The 20,066-nt window shown below is 41.4% G+C and overlaps 1 protein-coding gene across 1 annotated transcript; it reads right to left on the reverse strand.

The window, feature by feature from the left end:
• Positions 1-1,126: 1,126 nt before the first annotated feature.
• cfap100 (cilia and flagella associated protein 100) lies at positions 1,127-18,821 on the reverse strand (the record flags this gene model as incomplete). The annotated part of the gene is made up of 12 exons (XM_084315754.1): positions 1,127-1,237; positions 2,531-2,624; positions 3,921-4,126; positions 4,723-4,858; positions 6,616-6,770; positions 7,079-7,121; positions 8,146-8,514; positions 8,813-8,893; positions 10,195-10,358; positions 11,913-11,977; positions 12,864-13,086; positions 18,762-18,821. The coding sequence occupies 12 exons, from the start codon at positions 18,819-18,821 to the stop codon at positions 1,127-1,129; spliced, it is 1,707 nt and encodes a 568-aa protein (XP_084171880.1).
• Positions 18,822-20,066: the final 1,245 nt, after the last annotated feature.

Below are 20,066 nucleotides of genomic sequence, written 5' to 3' on the forward strand. Positions count from 1 at the left end.
AGGACACACAACATCATAAAAACATCAACATAACGCATTAAGATACAATATGCATATACAGTTGAAGATAAAAGAATAATAAATTAAAATGCTACCCTCTTTGCTTTTTGAAGCCAGTTAACCCAGGGGCCTGTTTAATGCTGCTGGGCAGGCTGTTTCACAGTACTGCTGCTGAGTAAAGGAAGGTCTGCTGGCCGTAGGAAATTAGTCTAAATCTAAATGGTACTATGTTTGTGTCTCTACCTCTGGTTTCATGGCTATGGTTTTCCTTACATACTGAAAGTAATCTTGAAGGTAGCATGGCACCTCCCCTTTATAAACTCTATATACTAGACATAGCTTTATCATTGATACTCTTTTTTTTTTTTCCCACCCTGAGCCACCCCAGGCTGTTGAAGTGGGGCTGGTCTAGGTGAGTACGAGTGGGGAGCTGCAGGACTATCCTAACTAGCTTCTTCTGGTTTGAAGTTAGTTCTCAAGTTGCTGGGGGCACTGTCATACCAGGATAAGTGCTCTAAGAGCTTTCCTGTCTAGGTATTTTGAGTTTCTAGCTAGGAATTTTATTCTGTTGTTGACCTTGGCTATTACTTTTTTCACAATGCCTGTATCATGTAAGAGGAAAAACAAAATTATGGGTAGTAGTTTTATTCAGTCATCACACTACAATATGCACAATCTTTGATTTGGCAGTGACTGAAAAGGTTCAGACTGAAGGATAATGCTTACATGCCTGTCCTATATTCTTAACAAAATTAAGACTACAAAACCGTACTCTAAAAGAAAATTAACAAGTCGCCGTGCCGCGACTCAGCGTGCTATGTGGTTCGCCACTGGGGCGCCCTCTATGGACTATTTTATCATTGTAAGATTGTAAAAAATGGAAATTTGAAGAATTTCTTGGAACCTGGAATAACAATTTAATTGGAGCAAAACACTCATCAATTAATACAATTTGTGAAAAAAGTTCATCATGACATTGCCATGGACAAAAAAAATATTCTTCAGCCTATCAAACCAGAACACAGTATTTACTACAACACACCCTGCCCCCTAACGGGCCTGAAACAGATGCAAGTATTTCTGTTTGGCATCAGCTGTAGGGCTTTATTGTGACTAAGCAGTGTCTTTAAGTGAAGAAGTAGGCATGGAGCTCATCTTGTTCGGAGATGCCGTTGATGTTGTTAAACTTGATCTTGCGAGAAACGGGCTGAGATCTTGACATCAACTTCTTTCCACTCTAGAATGGAAAGATGGTATGGTTTTAGCTTCATCCAGGGTTACGTTTTCAACTGCATGAAATTAAAGGAACACGACAACAACACGGCTAGCTAGTAGGGGTGTAACGGTACACAAAAACCACGGTACGGTACCTCGGTTTTGAAGTCGAGGTTCGGTACGGGTTTTCGGTACAGTGGGGGAAAGTTTGGCTTTCCATGTTCCACTCAGGGGTGATGTAGTGTGCAGTAAGTAGTAACTAATTGTACTTGTAGGGCTGTCAACGAATATTCTATATTGAAATTAATAATCGACTTGTAATTTTTTTTAATAATAATTATATTAGATTGTGGAAAAAAGTGGTCGTTAGTGGTTAACATACTGTTGTGTTCGTTCGGTACACTACACAGCAGTTCGGTACGGTACGGTACACACTGAAACGGTTCGGTATGGATATGTGTACCTTTACACCCCTACTAGCTAGCCTAAAACTCTGAGGTGTTAGGGCGTGGATCCACCTGCCTCATATTTCTTGGCGCAAGCGTCTTTTTTCAATGTATTCCAATGGGGACGGAGCGTATGCGGCCGCCTATAAGGAAATGCGCTGCAGTCAGCTTCTTTTTTCAGCGCATTTCACCTTTTTTGTGCGGCCCCACACAGCGTTTTAAAGTTGAAACTTTCTGAACTTTACAGAGCGATGCGCTGGGCGCATATTCAGAGGCTCGCGCTGCAGCGCTCCACCCCCAGTACTACCGGCGCACTGCCAGCGTTTTTGTGAGCTAAGTGGACGCAGGCCCTTAGTTGGCCAATGCCTAGGCTAGCTGCTTCTCATCCGCTTCCTTTTGTGCTAAGCTAGGCTGACGTGCAGTCGGATAGCTTTTTACTGAGCGCACTGAGGAAAAACTGGTACTCGTTTTCTTGTCATTTTATTTTGTTTCGTACATGGGGGTACAGTTCATCTTTGCACAATATCACCAACATCTTTTTTTTAACACTGGAGAAGATGGTAAGTGAATTTCTCATATTGTTGGCGTGTTCCTTTAAGCGTATACGTGTTGGGTTAGAAAACGCAACAAATGGTATTTCAATTAAGGAATACTATTCAATAATAAGGTCTGACTGATCATAATGGCTACAAAATTCCACAGTAATCGAAGTGGTATGTGCTTAAAACTCTTGTTCTGTGTGTTAAGTATTTTTTCTTTACTCAATGGGAAATCAAGTTTTGTTATGTTTTTCAGTCAATTGGTCAACACACTGGTTCAGGGCCCAATACGGACCAGATAGGCCATTATAGCTGTGGGAGGTGTCTTACTGTCTTCTTGGCGTCAGCCTGAGACCTCTGCAGGGCTTTCTTCAGCCTCTCCTCCTGATGCTCCTTCTTCTGCTGCAGTGTCTCATCACGCTCCCTGCAACAGAGGAGAGGAGGGATGTTGCTCCAAAGCTGCCTGTATCATATTGAATAGGGATCGTTGCCATGGTAACACTGCCACTACTGCTAGCCAAGAAGAATTATTGTTTACAATCTTTAACATCTGTATTTTAGTGTATTTTGTATCTATCAATCTTATCGATCAAGACCCACGTACCTCATAGAGATGTCCCTCTTCCTACTCTTACTTAAGGTATAGGGAAAATGCACTGTTATCAGGTGTATACTGCCACCTAGAGGTTTTGGTTTATTCTTTAAAGAGGTTACTTATCCATCACTCTTTCTACTAAGTGGCAGTAATGCAGAAAATGCAGTGTTCCAACCACCACTGAATCTGAACACATCTCAAGTGGACTTCATTATTTTTTACACTTTTTCATATTGTAGTATTATTGTGCGTTTGATATCTGTAAATAGGCTTATTTCTATTTTATTGTAATACTGCCTTTATCTTGAAATGCGATCCGCTAGTCAAGTGCCCAGTGCTGTGCAGTAATCTCATGGTCTTTTAGTCTCTTGTTGAACTTGCTGGAAGGAGGTCGCTATTATATGTTTGGTATGATACAGCTTTCAGTAAGAAAATAAGAAATAACTCAAGTTTGTGGACTAAGATTTTGACAAAAGGATAAATTGCTTTGTGTGAACCATCTTAAGCAAACTTACAAAAAGGCTATTCCTGCCTCCTTGTTGATATGTGAGTAGTGTGGCCCAATTCAAATATTGAAGTTGGAAATGGCAAAGAATCTGCCACTACACAGCCTTAGTCCTTAGTCGGTCATCACCATCAACTAATAAAACCATTTGTCAACTTGCTATCAAAATCCAACCGAGCTAACAGCCATAATAACCAAGAGGTTCTTGTGTGCGGATGTTTAGAGCAAATCTAACGAGTAAAAACTAAAATCAAGGCCCAAGTCAACCAGTCAATGACATCTGACCGCTAGTCAAGAACATCTCATAGGCAATGTGACTTTTGTGCAGTCCAGAAACAGAAGCTATTCTTTTTTCATTCTGGAAAAACAATGTATATTATCACACAGCCATTTATCATTAGAATTCTTCCTGGGAACCCCATTTTCATATCAGGTGACCCTAAATGGGCTCCCCAACCCAAGGGTGAGAAAGCCTTTTTGAACACCTTCATCCTACGCCAGACAGCCAAATGGAACTGGACCACAAAATATCGGCATTCCTATGCTAGCCAGACGGGCACCAGTTCCATACCTCCTCCTCTCTCTGTCCTTGAGCCTCTCCACTTTGACTGGATCCATACCTGATCCTCCTCTCTCTGTCCTTGATCCTCTCCACCTTCTCCAGGATGTCCTTGGGGATGCTCTCGATGCTCTCCAGCAGCACAGACAGGCAGCTCTCGATGTTGACCAACATCTGCAGGGTGCTGAGGCCGCTGGTCTTCTTGTCGGCCATGCAGCAGCAGTACACCTCCTCCACCTTACGGCTCAATGCGTCCAACATATTGTCCTGTTAAAGACACACAAGATATTCTCCTGACTTTGAATAAAGACAACTATGGATATCATAGCTGAAATGGGGGGGGGGATACACTATTCATTTTTTATACTTTTACTAGTCACCTCAGTGAAATTTGAAAGTAAGAACATACTAGTCTATAGCATAATGTATAGCAGGTTTTAAACTGTTGGCAGCACGGTGGGCTGCAATTCTTGTATGAAAGGTGCTATACAAATAAAGTATTATTATTAAAACAGGTGGAATGGAGAGAAGAGTAGATAGAGATGGAGCGGGGATCGAATGAGTATGTGGTTGAGGAAAACAAAGTGAATATTTAACATCTGAAAATAACATTTTAAAAGTTGTTGATTTGTAATGGGGGAGAAAGGATGTCGATTCCTGTCTTAAAGGAACATTTCCAACATTGTGGGAAATGCACTTACTGTCTTCTCCAGAGTCATACAAGAAGATAGATATCAATCTCCTCCCTGTGCCGGATATTCTATTGAACGCACAGGGAGGAAATTGGTATCTATCTTCTTGTCTGACTCTGGAGAAGACAGTAAGTGCATTTCCCATAATGTTACCATGTTCCTTAACCTTACCTGGTCTCCAGTCTTGATTCTGCCAAAGTCGAAGAGGCGAGCCTTCAGCTCCAGACCGGCGGCTCTCTCCTCCTCTCTGGTGATGGTCTGGGTCATGATGTCAATCTGAGCTGTCAGCTGCTCTGCGTCCTGCGCCCTATTATAGAGACCAGAGGAAGGGGTGATCGAGAAGGAGGGATTGATGGGTTGACATGGAGAAAGGGAGTTTTCACCACATTTCTACAGTATTAGGTTCTATGACTATTCTATTCCATACAGACTCCATGACTATATAGTTATGTCAGCGTCTATGATCAAATGTTACATATATTGGTTGAATAACTAATTTGAACATTACTTTAGCTTGCTACATCTATCAATTAGCACATATGTAATTACACAATTATCCCAAAAGTCATTAGACTAGATCTATTAGCTACCCAAGCTTGACATTTAAGACATTACTGATTTAAAAAAGACCATTGATTGATTGATTGATTGATTGATTGATTGATTGATTGATTGATTGATTGATTGATTGATTGATTGATTGATTGAAAATTGTATTGACAGATTGCAGAATGGGTACAATACAGTACAGCTCAATACACACAATTGTTAAGGGGATGCAGACCAGAGAAAGACTTTCGTCTTGTTTACATCAGGGTCCCCCATTTTCAATTCATCTAAGGCATTTCTGATATGTAAATACACTACTTAAGTATTACATGCATCTTTTTTTTCCTTTTTTTTCTTGACCATAGGAATGTGTAGATGTGTCCACCACAACTGTGAGGAGACACATTTTACAGACTTTTAGCGTTTAGCATGTATGTGGGCCAATGAGCTGTTTACTCACTTAAAGGGAAGGCTTTTGATGTTACTCTGAGAGAATATCCCATTGACTTCAACTAGAGAGTGAGATCATGTCTGCATTCTTTATTTTTGTTGGTGGGGCTGCCCATTTGTTTAGGTTTGGTCTCCTTTTTTGGGCTGAAATTCCTGTTACAGCTAAACCCTTCCCTTGGCCCCTGAAGCCTGACCCTTAGCCTCTGAACCCCCCTCCCACCCACCCACCCACCCCCTTCTAATATACAATTCCCTCCCCCTCGTATGTATATATTTACTGTTAGGATCTCTGTTTATGTAACAGTACTGTATATTGCGGCTGGGTGGCGTAGCGGAGATTGCGCTCGTCACCAATGCAAGAGACTCCGGTATCGAATCCCAGTCTCAGCATTGCCTTCGACTTGGGCCGGTCGTCGTACTGGCTCATTTGGCAGAGCCAGCGGGTGGAAAGTCGATGGGTGGGGATTGGATGTTGTGGACAACCGACTCCTACAGGTCGGTTGGGTGACGCCTGCACAGCAGAGACAGGAAGTATCGGGGGCAGCGTGAGCCTCCCACGAGTTACTCCTCGCCACTGAGAGTTCGCGCTGCCTCCTTGTGTACCGGAGGGGACACGTGATGCAAGGCTTCTATCCTCACTACAACCGACCAGTGGGGGGCATAGTCTAGCAACGTTCAAGACAGGGGAGGGGAGAATTGGCAACACGAAATTGGGATGGGAGAAAAATTGAAAAATGAGGAGAAAAAGTGGATACAAAAAAAAGAAAACAGTACTGTATATTTGCATATCTTGTATGTCACAAATGTAACAGTACTGCATATCTGTATGTCATAAATGTCATGATTAGTTTAGATTAGAGGATTAGATTCGATTTTATATCTGTATATCTGTATATTGTGTATGTCATAAATGTCATTATGAATTGAAAATGGGTGACCCTGATGTAAACAAGAGGAAAGTCTTTCTCTGGTCTGCATCCCCTTAACAATTGTGTGTATTGAGCTGTACTGTACTGTACCCATTCTGCAATATGTTAATAAAGTTTTCAATCAATCTGGTCTTACATCTTGGTATTGCTGCTTTCCATGGTGTGGCGGAGTTCCTCCAGGGCTTCTTCCGTCTCCCTGGAGTTCTGGATCAGAGAGAGGTTCTGCTCCTCCAGCTCCGTCAGCAGGTCCAGCAGCTGCTGAGGTTCAGAGAAGTACAGCTGTGGCTCACCCTGCAGGGGGCCACACCATGCACACATTATGGCACATGAGTGAATATACATTACAATATTACAATCATTATAATCAGAATATGATATACAGTAATATGCTAAATGTATAAAAGGAAAATACGTGAATACTTTTAGGGGGCAACTGCATATAAAATAATTACCTCATAACAGGTAAACCAGATGTATGTATTATGCACGTCATGATACATTGTAATGTTAGCGCATATAGCCTTGTAGACAGCGTATGATGGCCCACAAGTTAAGTAAAGCAGTACAGAAGATTATCTTTTAAATTCTACAAAACTGACCTCATATTCCGAACTGTCACTGTCCAGTTTGGAAACAGGGATCCTAAAATGGCCACGGAAACAGAGGTTTTGCTTCAATATACTTTAAATGTTTGTATTTCAGTGGCAGTCATGCTGGACATTTCAACTTTCTGAGTCTCATCCACACATGAAACAATGTTAATCTCAAACCCGGCCTCTTTTTTTTAATTGTTTTTTTAAGTATTTTTTTTTTGCACATTACTTTAGTTACATTCCATAATGATGCACACAAGCAATCTTATTTTTCTTCTTGTTCAAAAACAATTTTACAGCGGCATATAACAAAAAAAAGATTTAAAAAAATAAACATTCTTTCATTTGGCGGATTTATACATACAAATAAACAGGATAGTTAAATAAGCTAGATTCTTGCTGGAAAATAAGAAAGAGACCAAAAGACCAAAGCATTAGAAAAAGGCAAAAAGCCAAGACAAAACAGAGAATATACCTTCAGACATTAATGTAGTAAGAGTAACACTGTGAACTTATATATCATCTTTATCCTCCCTCAGACCCTTTAAGTAATCCAACACCGGCCCCCATGTTTTATCAAACACCTTTCTCCGTCCTGTGTTTTTAAATCTAAGCCTCTCTAAGTAGAGGGTCTCACCCAGCTCTCTCATCCATATTTCAAATGAGGGTGCTGCATCAGACTTCCAGAGTCTCAACAACTGTTGCTGTTTGAATTGGAGGATCAAGAAAAGAGGACAGGGGTTGAGATAAGTCAATTATGATACACTAGGAAAAGCCCCTTCTATTCATTCCAGTTCTGCGTGTGGATGTGTTGTTGTTGTTGTTGTGGTGGTGGTGTGTTGTGTTGATGTGTTCTCACAGTTTGTCGCTCTGGATTGGAGACTTTGCGCTCAATCTGGAAGACACCCTGGAATCTCTTATCGGGGGCAACTCCCGAACTGCACCAGACACCTTTCTCTCTGAACCTGTGTTTGTATGTGTTGTTGTCATCCTGATCAACATACCACCATAATACAACTTACATTGCTATTTATATGGATTGTATAAAGCACATACCACGTGTTGGTCCTGACTTGGTTTCAGTCTCTCTGTCTTTTTCCCTGGAGGTTGGAGCATCTTTGTAGGAGTAGACCTTAGAAGCCGGGATCCTGTGAGCGTCTTGCCACTCTGGAGGGGACAGCTTGTGAGTGTCCTGCCACTCTGGAGGGTACAGCTTGTGAGCGTCCTGCCACTCTGGAGGGGACAGCTTGTGGGCATCTTGCCACTCTGGAGGGGACAGCTTGTGGGCGTCTTGCCACTTTGGAGGGGACAGCTTGTGGGCATCTTGCCACTCTGGAGGGGACAGCTTGTGGGCATCTTGCCACTCTGGAGGGGACAGCTTGAACAGGAAGTCCTTATACATGCTGTACTCCTTCAGGATCTCCTCATTCTTGGAGATATCACTGTTTGGGAACATGGATATTTCTGCAACAATTTCTTCAGCGGTTGGATGGGGGGGGGGCTCAGAAACCCCCCCTTATTGACAATGCATCTAGACAAATCATACACTATCTTATTGATAATGCATCTAGAGTCTAGACAAATCATACACTATCTTATTGATAATGTATCTAGACAAATCATACACTATCTTATTGGCCCATCTAGCTTATGCTTAAATAAAAGATACACACATAGGCACATAATCAGTACATTTGATGTAGCCTACAGCTAGTGTAGCGTTAACAGAATGACTCCTACCTTTTCATGGTCACCATTTCAGTGGTCAGCCTCTTGATCTCAGCCATCTTCTCCAGTTTGGATTTGGTCTCCTGCTCAGCACTTTAGTAAGACAGCATCAATATATATATATGTATCACCAGGACACAAATAGGTGTCTCACAGCATTGTATTATATCCTGTTTTTCTTTAGTTTTTAACCACATCATGTACAGTAACGACTTCCTGATTCAAATGAAGTTTGCCAATGATATGCAATGAATTCAATGGAGCCAGGGGTGAAGTAAATGATGAGGACAGAACTGACTTCCATCATGGATGAGGTCTCAGTCCCACCCACCCTCTCCACAATGAGCTGTAACTGTAAACTGACTTCCATCATGGATGAGGTCTCAGTCCCACCCTCTCCACAGTGAGCTGTAACGGAAACTCCTTGAGGGCCAAGGCTTGTTTCACATGGGTCATATCCTTATCTTTTCATACATTTGTTTTCAAATGTACATTCGAGTACATCAGAGGAAGAACCATATACGTCTGTTTTAAGTTTTCAGAGGAACAATGTTTTCTGACTTTATTATCTAAAGATGGTAAAGTTATAGTGTTGCTTCTCTGTGATAAACTTTGCAACAGTTGTGATTGCAGGATCAAAAAAAGAGGGCAGGGTTTGAAATCTGTCCAATTCACTCCACATTAATGATCAATGGCCAAGAGGTGAAGCAGGTGACCATGCAGTTACAGGTATCTGGGCAGCGGGCACAGAGATCTCATTCTTTCATCCTGTACCCACATGGATTCAGTTTATAAGAGAACGAAGCAGTGTTTCTACTTGCTGAGTAAGTTGAGAGGCTTCAGTGTCAGCAAGGCCATCACAATTAGTGTGTTTATTTATTTGATTAACATACACAAATAATGCTGTGTCTCTGTGTTTGATTATTGATTATTGCTAACTGAATCAGGTGCGTCCCATATACCCATGACACTTTTAGAAAGTACTAAGTGATCAAACCGTGGTGGAAATGTAAGCTTCCGTGATGTATTGAATGTTTTCCTAATGATGTGGAATTGGAACCGAATCACAGTGGGATTGAATAGTTGAATGGTTGCTATGTGCAAAACAGTATGTGTTGATATCGTATTACTGGATCTCGTAAACAAGTCACAGTGGAACAGTAATATCACAATATTCCACTGTTTTATCTACTTCTTTCAAAAGTGGTTACCAATGATTAGAGGCAGCCATGTTGGAAGAAAACAAACTACACAAACATGCCATGCAAGGCCTCTAGTTAAAAAAGGTCAAAATTATAAATTGATCCACAAGCATTGCAAATCTTTTCCCTTTTCTTTTTCAGTTTTACTGGATTGAAAACACAGCCTGTGTGTTTGAAACGAAGGCTGCTCACATCTTGATGGCCTCTACAGAGTTCTTGTCGTTTTCCTTGAGGAACTCCTCGAACAGGAGGGTGTCGTTCTCCAGCGCTCGCTCGGCCCGCGCCAGCCGCCTCTCCTCCGCCGCGGTGGCGTCCTCCAGTTTTGTGATCTCAGACCTTTTGACCATCAGGGAGTACTGAGCGGGGGAGAAGAGGTGGAAGACACCATCAGGGAGTACTGAGCAGGGGAGAAGAGGTGGAAGACACCATCAGGGAGTACTGAGCAGGGGAGAAGAGGTGGAAGACACCATCAGGGAGTACTGAGCGGGGGAGAAGAGGTGGAAGACACCATCAGGGAGTACTGAGCGGGGGAGAAGAGGTGGAAGATACCATCAGGGAGTACTGAGCGGGGGAGAAGAGGTGGAAGACACCATCAGGGAGTACTGAGCGGGGGAGAAGAGGTGGAAGACACCATCAGGGAGTACTGAGCAGGGGAGAAGAGGTGGAAGACACCATCAGGGAGTACTGAGCGGGGGAGAAGAGGTGGAAGACACCATCAGGGAGTACTGAGCGGGGGAGAAGAGGTGGAAGACACCATCAGGGAGTACTGAGCAGGGGAGAAGAGGTGGAAGACACCACCAGGGAGTACTGAGCAGGGGAGAAGAGGTGGAAGACACCATCAGGGAGTACTGAGCAGGGGAGAAGAGGTGGAAGACACCATCAGGGAGTACTGAGCAGGGGAGAAGAGGTGGAAGACACCACCAGGGAGTACTGAGCAGGGGAGAAGAGGTGGAAGACACCATCAGGGAGTACTGAGCAGGGGAGAAGAGGTGGAAGACACCATCAGGGAGTACTGAGCAGGGGAGAAGAGGTGGAAGACACCATCAGGGAGTACTGAGCAGGGGAGAAGAGGTGGAAGACAAAGCCAGGAAGGGAGGGGTGTAGTATGGTCAAGGATGTTAGGGTTGACCTCCTCTTAGCCAATTGGTCAGTTAAAGTGTGACAAGTAAACATCTTATATGCTCCTGTCCCGACTATGAGGAACCCTAAAATGATCACTGGGATATACCAATATTAGCCGTATACCGATATTAGCCGATATTTGTCACTGAGGCATGTAAACAACTTTCCGTTCCGTTGTCATGGTGATATTCTGTTACATATTGGTAGCCAGGATATGGAAATGTATGCAGCCTAAACACCTCATTAACCTTGTTAATGTAAAAAGTGCACTGGCAGCTCCGCCGCTTTTGTATTTCCACTTTCCACTTTCCATGTGCGTGTGACACTGTATCTAGAAAAGGACATTAGCCTTCAATTTTGAATGAAAAACAACAAGCTACTCGTTCTTTTTCTTCACACTTTTAGAATGAGCTAGCTAGGTTTTTTTGTCCATATAAATATATGTATGTATTCGGTTTGGGAACATCCACACTAGCTCAAAAAAAAAACAAAAAAAAAATCTAACCGTGACTAACCTTACTGTCATGCACTTGTCCTAATAAACTAACCTACACTGTAACACGCAACACTTTGATAAACATTGTTACTCAGCTGATAGAGTTGTAGTCTTGTCGTACAGAACTTGTAAGTCGTTTTGGATAAAAGCGTCAGCTAAATGACTAAATGTAAATGTAAATGTAGCTAGCATCTTTGCCATGAAGTTCAGCAACCGAATGTAGAGCTAAAAGGTGGGAGAAGTGGGTGGGAAAGAATGAGGTGATTAGACCTCAACCAACTGTCTCTCTTACCTCCAGCAGAAACATCTCCCGTTTCCTGTTGATATAGTCCTGCGTGCTCTCTTTCTCAACGTTCTCTGGGGAGAAAACAGTATCAATACTTATGATCAGGTTGGCTTTTATGCGAATCAATGCTCCAACTACTACAGGTCTCGGTTTCAGGGGCGGTGCTCGGTTTGAATATATAAGGTTTAACGTGCGCGTCCGTTGACATTTGCATTAATATTTACATTTAGTAATTTAGCTGACGCTTTTATCCAAAGCGACTTAGTAAGTTCTGTACAACAAGTCAGCAGGAAGGGTACAACTCTGGCACCTAAGGGTAAGTGACATTGTTCATAAAACAGTGTTGAACTTGAGTGCTACAGACATGAGTGCATATTAGCATAGTAGGTAATAATATAGGCAATGTAGATTCCTTAGTAGCAGAGTGCATACTAATAAAAGAGGTTAGTATTCTTAAAAAAAAAAAATCTGATATTGATTGCAGGACTGAGTTTTTAGTCTGGTTTTGGCTGTGCTGGGAAGTTTGTTCCACCATTGTGGAGCAAGGACTGATAGCCTCAATGGATACTTGAGTATTCCATCTTTGAGTCAGTGCATGTTGGCTCATAATCCTGACCGTGAGAAACCTGAATAGGAGAGCTGGGATACAGTGTGTTTGTTGACATCATCACATAGCCAGGTCACTGGGGCATGTAAACACCTTATCCAATGTACTGCTTTGTCTTGTGTCTTGTGTAAACACATTCTCCACAGTTAATCCTTTGTTTATCCATGTAGGTATACAAGGATAATTGGGGTATGATGACTGCGCATATACTGTAAACACCATATCCCATCCAAGATGTTTGTATGCAGGATGTAGGACGGTATCCGGAACATATGTACGGATGTGAACACATGTGGTTTACGACATCACACGCCAGCGACAGGTGCACCCTCTCCACTCTCTCCACTCACCCCCTTTGATCAGGGCCATTCTCAGGCTCTGGTTGTTGCCACGTTGGCCGTTGTGCCGAATTCTCCGCCCCTTCAACCTGTCCGATCTCTCAGTCTTCTCCTCTCCCCCCATCTCTTCCTGTTCTTGGGTCAGCTCAGTCTGCAGCTCCCTCTGTCTGGCCCTCATGCGTCCGGTGTAGCTCAGCTTCTCGTGGACAGACAGAGACAGGTACTTCTGCTGCTCCTGGAGGGGGGGGGGGGGGGGGGGGTTACCAAGTACTTTTATCTGAATCTTTCAGTTACTTGTTACTTGAGGATAAAGGTTTTGCATTCAAAGCATGTAATAAGTTTGTCAATGTCAATATTGTAAATTCAATATTTACTCATTCAGATGTCAAAACTAGCCATATGCTAGCCTTGCTTACCCTCGTTGTCTGTACGTCATAGAAAAGGTGAAATGTGTACAAAATCAACTTTTAAAAAGATCTGCTGAATGACATTTCTGTCAAACTAAATTAATCCATACAAATCTGTTTACAGTTCTGGGATATGTGTGAGATTATGTGCAAAATAATTCAGCATAATTTTTTGTCTAAGTGCCCTTTAAGTATACACACTTCAGATGTACTATGAACCACACACACACACGCACACACACACGTACACACACACACACGCACACACACACACACGCACACACAGACCTCTTTTCTCTCTTCCTTTTCCTTGGTCCTGAACTGAAAGATGCTGTCATTCTCTGGCACCTTGAAGGGACTCTGTCGGGTCTTCTTTCTCACATCTACACACAGAATAGAATTGAAGTGTATGACAATGGGATTGACATGTATGGAGAAAAGAAATGGTACATAAGTACCTCCCCCAAACACACACACACACACACACACACACACACACACACACACACACACACACACACACACACACACACACACACACACACACACACACACACACACACACATAAAAAATATATACATCCGAAGGGGAAGAAACTGTGGGCCAGTTTCTAACTGCAGCCACCCGTAGGTGCTCTTTGAGAGCGGTTTTGAAGGAGGGTAGGGATTCACATTCCTTCACGGTTGTGGGTAGGGCGTTCCACATTATTGTGGCATAATTGAACTGTGTATGTTGATTGAACCATATCAATCAATGAATCAACATACACTGTTATCTAAAGCAGTTATTAGAACCATATCAATCAACATACACTGTTATCTAAAGCAGTTATTAGAACCATACACTGTTATCTAAAGCAGACATTCTGACCGTCTCTTCTTTTCTGTTCCTAGTACCTATGTACCTACAGTATGTACCTGGCTTATATGATTCGACAGCACTGTCTCTGTCTGCAGCAACCAGGGGTCCTGACACTGACAGCATCATTGACACCTCTGTAGAAACAAATCACACTTTTCAATAGGAGGACATGCACACTGTGTGGCCACACATATGAAAGTAGTTGTACAACAGATACTTACTTGAAATTGTGGATGATTGCGACAGCATCTCTGTAGAATAGACCAATGACAGTTAGTGAATATGTATGAATCAATACCAAAGCCATGCATAATAATAATAATAATAATAATAATAATAATAATAATAATAATAATAATAATAATAATAATAATAATAATAATAAAATAATAATAATAATAATAATAATAATAATAATAATAATAATAATAATAATAATAATAATAATAATAATAATAAGTAACTGTATTTGTATAGCACCTTTCATACAATAATTGCAGCCCAAGTGCTTAACAGCAGTACAACTATACATATAATTTGCATAAAATAGACAGAATAAAAGCAGTGCAGAGAATATGAAAAAGGATCAAAACAATGCAGGTAATAAAACACAACAATAATGAATAGATCTAATTTACAATACAATAACTGTGTGGGTGTAATGAGTGCAAAGTGGCAGAATGCATTAAAGTAGCAGCATAAACTGCCATTTAGCTGAGACTGGTGCATGTTGATTGATTGATTGATTGATTGATTGATTGATTGATTGATTGATTGATTGAAAACTTTATTAACAGATTGCAGAATGGGTACAATACAGTACAGCTCAATACACACAATTGTTAAGGGGATGCAGACCAGAGAAAGACTTTCGTCTTGTTTACATCAGGGTCCCCCATTTTCAATTAATCAGGACATACATGACATACAGATAGACAGTGCTGCTACATCTATACATTCATACCAAGTTCACAAATGCTGATTATTTCTGAGGCATAGTTATGCTGGCCTATTTAGTGATGCAGATACGCCTACTACTTTACACTGAAATAAAGTGTTGCAACGTTGCTGTATTCGCTTTCCAAAAGTGGCTATATGCAGACTTGCTATTTTTCACTTAGAAATGTCTACAGACCATTGGCTACGCCTATCTACTTGCTCTATCCCGTGACAGCGTGTCCTCTGCAAATACACTGACTTTGTCAAATAATATTTTCAATCTCCCAATTTAACTTGAACTAGAATAATTCTAACTCCTATGTTTCTTTCACAAATGCACGCACATAACTTACTTTGACGCACCCGCCTGTTTGTGTTCTGTTGTTATGGTAACTTATTGGGGGTGAACGTTACGTTTGTTCTTACCAGTAGATGGCGCCAAACTCCTGACGCTGCGTTTTCCCCCATAGCATTAATAATAGCATATAAAGAAAATCCCATTCATAAGAAGGTAGTTGTAAGTGGTTAGGCAATGCAAAAATCGGATAATGAATATGGCAGAAGCCTGCCCTTTGGTTGCCTGAAAAATCGATATAGTTGATCTGATATGGAATCTCTTTGCCCTCTTCACCCCAGTGGTGTCTTGGTGAACGTGAGTAGTCTGCATACAATTTTAACGTGCTGTAAGAGTTTTACTGGCTTAATTGTAATTGAACATTTACGCACACACACGCACGCACGCACACACACACACACACACACACACACACACACACACACACACACACACACACACACACACACACACACGCTATTTTTCTGCATAATTGAACCAGCTGACAGTAAAAGCTGATCCGAGATCAGTGTAGTAGAAGGTGGACGCCTTTACAAGGGTCAACATCCAAGGAGACGGCAGATAGGATGTTTTTAAAATAGATTCACGTGTGTACTGTATGTGTGCGTGGGGGGGTCCTACTACTCTAATTATCAGGTTCATTTACAGTATTCCAGCCTTATGCAGCACGTACCAAAGGCCAACCAGATACCCCAACCACATGTGCTAGCTGATATTCTTTACAACTACTGACAACTGACTGGCTGACTGATGGGCCAATCAGGGTAACCCAAGTAGATATCTTCAGGGAAGCAGATTGGATATCAGAATTTTGTTGGTTTTGTGAAGTTTGATTCTGTTGATATCCAGGGTGATAGAGAAGCCTTTTAGTCATCATTTTCACAACACTTCTAACATTTTGGATAATTTTACATCAACATACTTTCTGTAAGAGAATGTAATGACATTGAAAAACACGATTTTCATTGTACTGAATCTATAAGCAGATTCTGGACATGTGAGTATAGTTTTGTGTTTGCTGGTAACATCTCCTTTAGTAATTAGATTAGATTAGATTAGATCACATGTTATTGTCATTGCACACACAGGGTTCAAGTAAGTGCAACACATTGTAGTTGGCATCTAACCAGCGTGCAGAGCAGCAGTAAAGTGCATTGCAATGTACATATTTATAACATGTGTATAGAATGTAGATGGTATGAAAAAGCTAAGGTATATACATAATTAACAGTATTGATTGTACAGTATACACAGAGTGAGCAATAAACACTATAGACAGTAGTAGTACTATAAATATAAATACACTATAGTATAGATAATATAACCAATGTAGCCAGTGGTTTATATATTATGAGTAGATATGATATATATATATATATATATATATATATATATATATATATATATATATATATACCGGTATGTATATATATATATATATATATAATATATATATACCGGTATGTATATATATATATAATATGGAAGATAATAAAAGCTAGGGTATAAACAGTATGAACAGTGAGTATAAACACTATAGACTATAGACAGTGGTAATACATCTGAATACACTATAGAATATATAGCCAGTGTAGACAGTGTTCTAAATTGTATGACTGGATAAGAATAACTATGAATGCACTATAGGTTGGATATACTGTAAGTAGTATAAATGAAAGTAGATACAGTGTATGATACAGTATATGACAGTAGATAAATGTGGATAATATGAGTATAATCATCCAAATTCAGTCTCTGGAGTAAGTTGAGTGAGGGTGGGTGTATCCGGGGGGCTGTGGGGAGGGGGGATCCAGGGGGTGGGGGCTGTCATTGTGGTGCAGAGGTCAGCAAGGTGACAGCTGAGGGGAAGAAGCAGGTCTGGAACCTGCTACATACCAATGCAATGTTGGATGCCTTTCAGGGACATGGGTTTAAGCCAAGTATTGCTCAGCTGAGATGGAGCTTTTAATCTGTGTCTGGTGAAACGTGTGTCATCATTAGCAACAGCAACATGCTTGATCTGAATAAGACAATGTGAGAGTCCACACTAGCTACCTGTTGTAAAACATTACACACACACACACACACACACACACACACACACACACACACACACACACACACACACACACACACACACACACACACACACAATACCAAGAACAAGCAGAGGGTTGTGAAATAGAAACTGCTTTTGTTGCAAGGATGGGGCAGCGGCACCTATCACAACAATAAATGTCCAGAGATAGAGTTAGCATTTAGAGCTGTTGCAAGTTATATTGGTGTTTGGTGTGACTGAAATGGACTTAGGTCCCGCCAGATATCAGGGTGTGTTTTTAATAAGATTATCAAGCCTACTTAATAGTCAACCAGCTGAAGTAGACGCTTGGGATATTCCTTTGAAGCAGTAATCCACAGTGCAGTCATGTAACTAACTAGTCACACCGGTAGTTAATAACTGTAGAATCATTGAGATCATATTTTAACTAAATAATCAGAACGCTTCATCGGTGTCTGTCTAACAGGGGAAATGTTTGAATGTACCACCTACTGTTTGATATGAATACATGCAATGGTGATTAATGCTAATCCAATTCATGCAAATGTTTTGACACATTTTGTCTGGAGATGTAATTGCCAGCCAAGCATCACACTGCTGTTGACTTATTGTGACTAACTTCATAAAGGAATAGATTTGCATTCCTATCCACCATCGATCAAACAGTGGTGTTTCGCTGGCTGACCAAATTCCTCCACTCAAACCTAGCTTGGATCTACACTAAGTGTGTATGTGCATAAGTTAAGATACAATTATTAGACCAGTCAGTAAATTACCCGTATATATATATAGCCTACTATATGCATTCATAATATGCATATTATTCCCACCATATTAATTCCCCCCACCATTATACTGTTTCACATAAATGTTTGTTATGTAACAATGCCATTCTATTTTCCCTATAGAATTGTAATGAAGCACTTGACAATAGAGGCAAGCGTGAATGCATTTTATGCATAGATGATACAAACGCATGATATGCATGACAAGCAATGTGTACAATAGTTGTTTCACATCTAACGTCAATATTGACACATTTTACCACATCTGTTTGGATTATATACAGTAAGTTGCTCACTTGCAAACAGATGGCTTTGTCAATAGTGAATCAACCCCCCCCCCCCCCCCCCCCCCCCCCCCCCCCCCAGGTGCCATCACTTTCACTATATTTCAACATCTTCCAGCACCGAATAAGAGCGTTTGGGCATCCCTTGAGAGTCCCAGACATGAGGAAGAAGTAGGGCAAAGGCAAGCGACTAATCCACAACTCACCACCCCTGCTTACCACATTGATCCCAGCCTGACTGGCCGGTGGTGTGATCTGCAGCCCGGGCAGGGAGACCATGCAGGGTGGATCTCATGGCTTTGGTCCCCCAGCTGTTTGATGTGTGGATTAAGGGGTCAAGTTGGATCGACGAGACATGCGGCGCCACAGACTCTGTATGTCATACAACAAGCAAGACCTATTAGCTTCTAGTCAGTGTAAATGCATTCTCTATAGGTCGCCTGCTGAGCCTGATCAAGTCCTTTCCTTTATACTTGACTGAACCAGTGAGGGGTTGGAAGTGTGCAATTGTACAGGATTGTGATATGGAAGTAACTGAAGCATGGGTTGAGGGTGACCTACAGAATAGAGACTATAGTGGGTGAAAGGGCCATAGAAGATGACAGGGATTCCCAAAACGGGATGTTATAGCAAACATTTCAACATAAGACAGGAATGACTCAAATGTGTGATTTCCTAAGCACACAGGTCATTGAGAATTACTTCATGTCAAGCTGACACGCAAGTTTGCCATTTACCCCATGTGAAAAGAATGAAGATATATCATAATGGTTAATGCTCTCTCTCTCTCTTTTTATACAAATACAGAATGTGGTTCCTTTCTTGGTGTCTATTTGCCATTTGGGGACTATAGGTGTATATGTGTTTTCAGCTTTCAAATAAACCAAACCATAAAACAAATCCAGTACATTAGTCATGGACAGGAAACAATGTAGCTATAACTTTCACATGACAGCTGAAAATCTATTTTTGTCTCCTCCAGGCGCCGTGAGGTATATAATGTGTGGTAGAGAATCTCTGCCACCTCGTAGCCAATTATGCAGATACGTTTAATTGCAGCCACGTGTCCCAAGATCTCTCTCTCTCTCTCTCTCTCTCTCTCTCTCTCTCTCTCTCTCTCTCTCTCTCTCTCTCTCTCTCTCTCTCTCTCCTCTTGATCATGTGTTTCTCTCAGGATCCTAGAGCGACTGGTTAAACAAACAGCATGTTAAAGTGGGACCTGATAGCTTTTAAACACTTCCTGTCGAGCAGAGCCACACTGCACTGGTTTCCCTGCATTCTTCCTGCGAGGGAGAGTTCCTCATATTATTGTGCTCAAGACAGCATTGTTGTACTTATGGCCACAGGCCCCTTATATTAGTGGGAGACTGACCTCTAGTAACCTTTGATTGATTGATTGAAAACTTTATTAACAGATTGCAGAATGGGTACAATACAGTACAGCTCAATACATAAAATTGTTAAGGGGATGCAGACCAGAGAAAGACTTTCGTCTTGTTTACATCAGGGTCACCTGCTTGATGC

This window comes from Notolepis coatsorum (assembly GCF_963971535.1).
Source record: "Notolepis coatsorum genome assembly, chromosome: 6".
Classification (NCBI taxonomy): domain Eukaryota; kingdom Metazoa; phylum Chordata; class Actinopteri; order Aulopiformes; family Paralepididae; genus Notolepis; species Notolepis coatsorum.